Source organism: Otolemur garnettii, unplaced genomic scaffold, assembly GCF_000181295.1.
Source record: "Otolemur garnettii isolate 467f Iridium unplaced genomic scaffold, OtoGar3 scaffold00112, whole genome shotgun sequence".
NCBI classification, from domain to species: domain Eukaryota; kingdom Metazoa; phylum Chordata; class Mammalia; order Primates; family Galagidae; genus Otolemur; species Otolemur garnettii.
Window position 1 is genome coordinate 3892960 of NW_003852507.1, and position 5327 is coordinate 3898286.

The window sequence follows — 5327 nt, forward strand, 5'->3', positions numbered from 1 at the left end:
GGGTCCGGGCTGGGGATTCGAACCCGCCACCTTAGGTGTACGTGGCTGGCGCCTTAGCCAGTTGAGCCATAGGCGCCGAGCCAGCAGCAATTATTTTTAACTCAGAAAAAAACTTTTTTCATTTTTGTAGAGATAGTTCTCTGTTGCCTGGGCTAGAGTCCCATGGCCTCAGCCTAGCTTACAGCAACTTCAAATTCATGGGCGCAGGCAGTCCTCCTACTTCACCCTTCCAAATAGCTCAGCTTACAGGCACATGCCATCACTCCTGGCTAATTTTTTTTTTAGAGACAGAGTCTCACTTTATTGCCCTCGGTAGAGTGCTGTGGTGTCACAGCTCACAGCAACCTCCAACTTCTGGGCTTAGGCGATTCTCTTGCCTCAGCCTCCCAAGTAGCTGGGACTACAGGTGCCCACCACAACACCCAGCTATTTTTTTGTTGCAGTTTGGCTGGGGCTGGGTTCAAACCCACCACCCTCAATATATGGGGCTGGTGCCCTATCCACTGACCCAGAGGCACCAGATGGGGTCTCTCTGTGTTGCTCAGGCTGGTCTTAACCTCAGGGGCTCAAGCAGTCCTCCTGCCTCAGCCTCTCAGGGTGCCAGGATTATAGATATGAGCCACTGTGCCCAGCCTAACTCGGCAATTTACTGTCAGCACATACGGTTCTGATCCATTTTTCTTTTTTTGAGACATTCTCACTCTGCTGCCCAGGTTTGAGTGCCATGGTATCAGCCTAGCTCACAGCAACCTCAAACTCCTAGGCTCAAGTGATTTCCTGTCTCAGTCTCCTGAGTAGCTGGGATTACAGGTGTTGGTCACAACACCCCACTATGTTTTTCTATTTTTAGTAGAGACAGGGTCTCACTTTGCTTAGACTGGTCTCAACCTCCTGAGCTCAAGTGATCCTCCTGCCTTGGCCTCCTAGAGTGCTAGGTTTACAGATGTGTGCTGCCGTACTTGGCCTCTAACTCATTCTTTTTCATAGCTGCCTGCTATTGCATAGACTGAGTGAGGGTACCATAATTTAATTAATCATTATTTATTTATGAACATTTAAATTATCTTCAATTTGTCATTATAGTAAACAGAGTCTCACTTTGTCACCCTTGGTAGAGTTGCCATGGCATCACAACACACAGCTACCTCCAACTCCTGGGCTTAGGTGATTCTCTTGCCACAGCCTCCCGAGTAGCTGGGACTATAGGCACCTGCCACAATGCCCAGCTGTTTTTTGTTGCAGTTTGGCTGGGGCCAGGTTCAAACCCACCACTCTCGGTATATGGGGTCGGTGCCCTACCCACTGAGCTACAGACCCAATTATCAGTATTTTAATTTTTACAATTTAAGAGATGAAACAAATACAAGATCTTATTTTAAATTTGCATTTCCATGTTCACAAATGAAATTGTGTATCTTTTTGTTAGATCTTTGAATTTATTATATATTTTTTTCTTCTATGACTTGCTTATCCTAGTCCTTGCATTTTTCTGTTGGATTGTTTCAAAATCTCCCCCGGCGCCCACCCCCCCAATCATATAACTTAGTTTATATATTATTATAAGTAATGCTTTATATTGTATTCTTAATGAATTAGACATATTTATAGAGAAGAACAAAATGGGGGTATGGGTCTAAAAGATGTCACAGGACCTAGGAGTTTATTTTATTTATTTATTTTTAGACAGAGTCTCACTTTGTCACCCTCAGTAGAGTGCTGTGGTGTCATAGCTCATAGCAACCTGAAACTCTTGGGCTTAAGTGATTCATTTGCTCAGGCTCTCAAGTAGCTTGGACTACAGGCACCCACCACAACACCCAGCTATTTTCTGTTGCAGTTGTCATTGTTGTTTTGCAGGCCCAGGCTGGGCTCGAATCCACCATCTTGGGTGGATGTGGCTGGTGCCGTAACCACTGTGCTATGGGTGCCAAACCAGGATCTAGGACTTTAAATAATTGTTTGATACAATTTATTTAAAATATATATAGCTAAAATTTTCTTTTATTCATTTTGTAGGCGGAAATAGCAGAAATGTACAGCTAGTTTGTGCTGAAGATGGTCCTGATTCCAAAAATAACCTTAAAAATACTAAAAAGAGTCGTGCAATTGTCCCCAGATGTGACACTGGCTGTGTGGAGACATACTTCGGCCTTAAGAACATTTTTTCCCCTTCTGAAGACTTATTTTCATTTTTAAAGGTATTTTCAATGTCTGTTTTTGAATATTGAATTTATATTCATTCTTCCCAATACTAACTCCTGTCTTTTACATCTTAGTTAACTTACAATTTGCCCATAGTTTTGATAGGCTTTAGAGCTCTGATTTTTTTTTTTGAGACGGAGCCTAAAGCTGTCCTCCTGGGTAGAGTGCCATGGCATCACGCTCACAGCAACCTCCAACTCCTGGGCTCAAGCGAGTCTCCTGCCTCAGCCTCCCAAGTAGCTGGGACCACAGGCGCCGGCCACAACGCCTGGCCATTTTTTTTTTTTTTTGGTTGCAGCCATCATTGTTGTTTGGCGGGCCTGGGCTGGGGATTCAAACCCGCCACCTTAGGTGTATGTGGCTGGCACCTTAGCCGCTTGAGCCACAGGCGCCAAGCCAGAGCTCTGATTTTAACATGGGCTACCACATTGACAAATGTCACATAGGCATTGCGAGAATTTCATTCTCCAAATTCACAGTCCAAATATAACGTTTAGACTCGTAATACTGTTCTGATGTATTAAGGGTAGGTTAATAAAATTGAGGGGTAGTGACTCAGTGTTTTGAAGATAGAATAGGAAAAACACTTATGCTCCTATTCATATAGATAGGAAAAGGTTCAAACTATGTACTAACATTTACCAAAATTGTTTTTCAGCACAAAATCACAACAAAAGAAGAATGGCGTAAACTCATTCAGCTTCTTACAGAATTCCAAATGCAGAACGTGGAGTTTTTATATAGTAATCTTGAATTCATTCTACCATTACCAGTTGACATCATTCCAGAAACGGAAAACCTTTGTGGCTCCTCAGTAACCATGGATGCCAGTGCAGCAACAAAAAGTACGAAATGTCTTTCTGGGAAACATTCTGGAGAGCAGCCATCAAAAAAGTCAAAAAAAAAGAAAAGGAAAAAGATGGTGATATTAGATGATAGTGACTTATTTGACACTGAATTGAGCTTTCCTGAGGAATGTGTTAGCCTCTCCCCTGTGTCATCTTCCTCAAAGTCAGAAGAAAGCAAAGCCAGAGGCAAAGAAAGCAACCCAGAGACCAAGAAACTAAACAAATGTTTAGAGTCTAACCCTGCCTCTATTTCTCATCCTCCTAAAACACCAGCAGAAAAAAAATGTTCTTCCCTTGTTTCTCATTGTTTAAATTCTCTCACTGAGTTCATGGATAACATGTCCTTCTTAGATGCCCTTTTAACTGATGTAAGGGAACACAAGGAATTTGGTAAAAACGACTTTAGTTGGACAAATGCAAAGGTTAAAAGTGGACTTTGTGATGAGTTTAGTCTCGAGAGTAATGATGGATGGACTTCTCAAAGCTCTGGAGAATTCAAGGCAGCTGCAGAAGCTCTCAGCTTTACTAGATGTTCTTCTACTATTTCAAAAGCATTGGAAACTTCTTTGAATTCTTGCAAGAAATTAGGAAGAGATCCAACCAACGATCTTACTTTTTACGTTTCACAAAAGCGCAAGAATGTATACTTTAGTCAGTCAGCAGCTAATTTAGAGTAAGTATTACTTTTACTTTTTATTTTGCAGTAATAATTGGGAAATTGGAAATCATTAGAGTTTTGTCTTACTACTTTTAAAATGTGATGCTATTGATCATGGTAAGCCCTTAATAATGTACCTTCTAATGAAGCAGCTAAAGAAACCAGGTTGGTTGCTGGGAAGACAATAATGAGAGATTAGGGTAGGGTAGATTTGGGAAACTCTTGAATTACAGGGAAGGGATTTGGACTTGTTAGGATAGCAGATAGGGAAGGAATTTGGATTTATTATGATAGCAGATAGCCATTAAGATTTTTCAGCATGGGAGTGATGATGTGTTCACAGCAAGTTAATCTTGAAGTGTCATATAGACTAGACCACAGAGGCAAAGAAACTGGTTGTATTTGAGATTTCTGCCTTTTTATTCCACATCAAAAATAAATACTATGTTAATTTTAATTTACAGCAGCGCTTGGAAGAGGATAGCAGTCATTAAAAGTGTATTTTCTAGTCGATCTCTTGTGAACCTGGGTAATAGACAAGCTAGTATAATAGAATACCTGCCAACTCTTCGAAACATTTGTAGATCTGAGAAGCTAAAAGAACAAGGAAAAAGTAAAAGAAGGTAAAGGCTTTATAAAAATAACAATTAAGGTAGCTATTTCAAGATCATTAATATTCTCATCAAATGGATATATTAAGCTGTATATTTCTTTGTAATTTTGACAGGTTCCTGCACTATTTTGAAGGAATTCATCTTGACATCCCAAAAGAGACTGTGAATACTTTGGCAGCTGACTTCCCTTAGTATTCTACAGAGATGCCTTGTACAAATTACTGTCCTTAAGAAGCTTTTTTATATTATGTTGATTTTCATGGAAAGGTTTCTCTTAATGTACATTTAAAACAGACAATGTGTATATTTTTTATTGGTGTGCAAATATTTAAGACAAAAAAACTTGAGTTATAAATTGTATATATGATTGTAGTAGTATTTTTTTTTTCCTGAGTTTTTGTATTATCTGATTTAGCTTTCTTGGAGTTTTTGTATGTGAGTGAGGTGTTTCTAGAAGGTAGGGTTCACTAAAATATTCCTAAAGATGTTTCAGTGCTAAATTAATCTTTAACTTTTCCCTTCCTGTTAGACTTAATCCACCCTTCTCCTTCTCCAACCAACCAACCATCAGTGCCCTGTCAAGTAGTAAGTATGAATCACATAATGGTAATCTTTTAAAAATAATTTTACATAATACAAATGTAAAATACATAAGAAAACTTCCTAGGAAGAAAATTATGCTTCATTTTTCAAAAAGTAAGGTCTTCCAGGTAAATTTATTTCTAGACTATTTCAACAGCATATTTTATCATTAAATTATTGAATATTGACGAAGTAAAATCAAGATCATGAATTATAGTTTTCATAAACCTTTTTTAGCACTCATATATGTGATATCTTGTGTATTTTGCCAACTCAATTCATTTGCCTTGTACTTTGTTATGTTTTTGTATCACTGATGTTTTCGAAAAGATATTAATGACATTAATATATCTATTTTGGAAGAACTGCTACTCATTAAAACTGTAAAAAAGAAGATCTTGCTGTAGGGTAGTCATTTCCACT

At 38.9% G+C, this 5327-nt stretch overlaps 1 protein-coding gene across 1 annotated transcript in view; it reads left to right on the plus strand.

The window, feature by feature from the left end:
* The window catches only part of ATAD5 (ATPase family, AAA domain containing 5), a 60831-nt gene extending 56219 nt beyond the window's left edge, over nt 1-4612 (plus strand). Inside the window, exons 20-23 of the mRNA XM_012809724.2 lie at nt 2017-2198; nt 2861-3723; nt 4173-4331; nt 4436-4612. Coding sequence (XP_012665178.1) covers nt 2017-2198; nt 2861-3723; nt 4173-4331; nt 4436-4514 — 1283 coding nt within the window. The 3' untranslated portion in view covers nt 4515-4612. The remainder of the gene's footprint in view (nt 1-2016; nt 2199-2860; nt 3724-4172; nt 4332-4435) is intronic.
* The last annotated feature ends 715 nt before the right edge of the window (nt 4613-5327 follow it).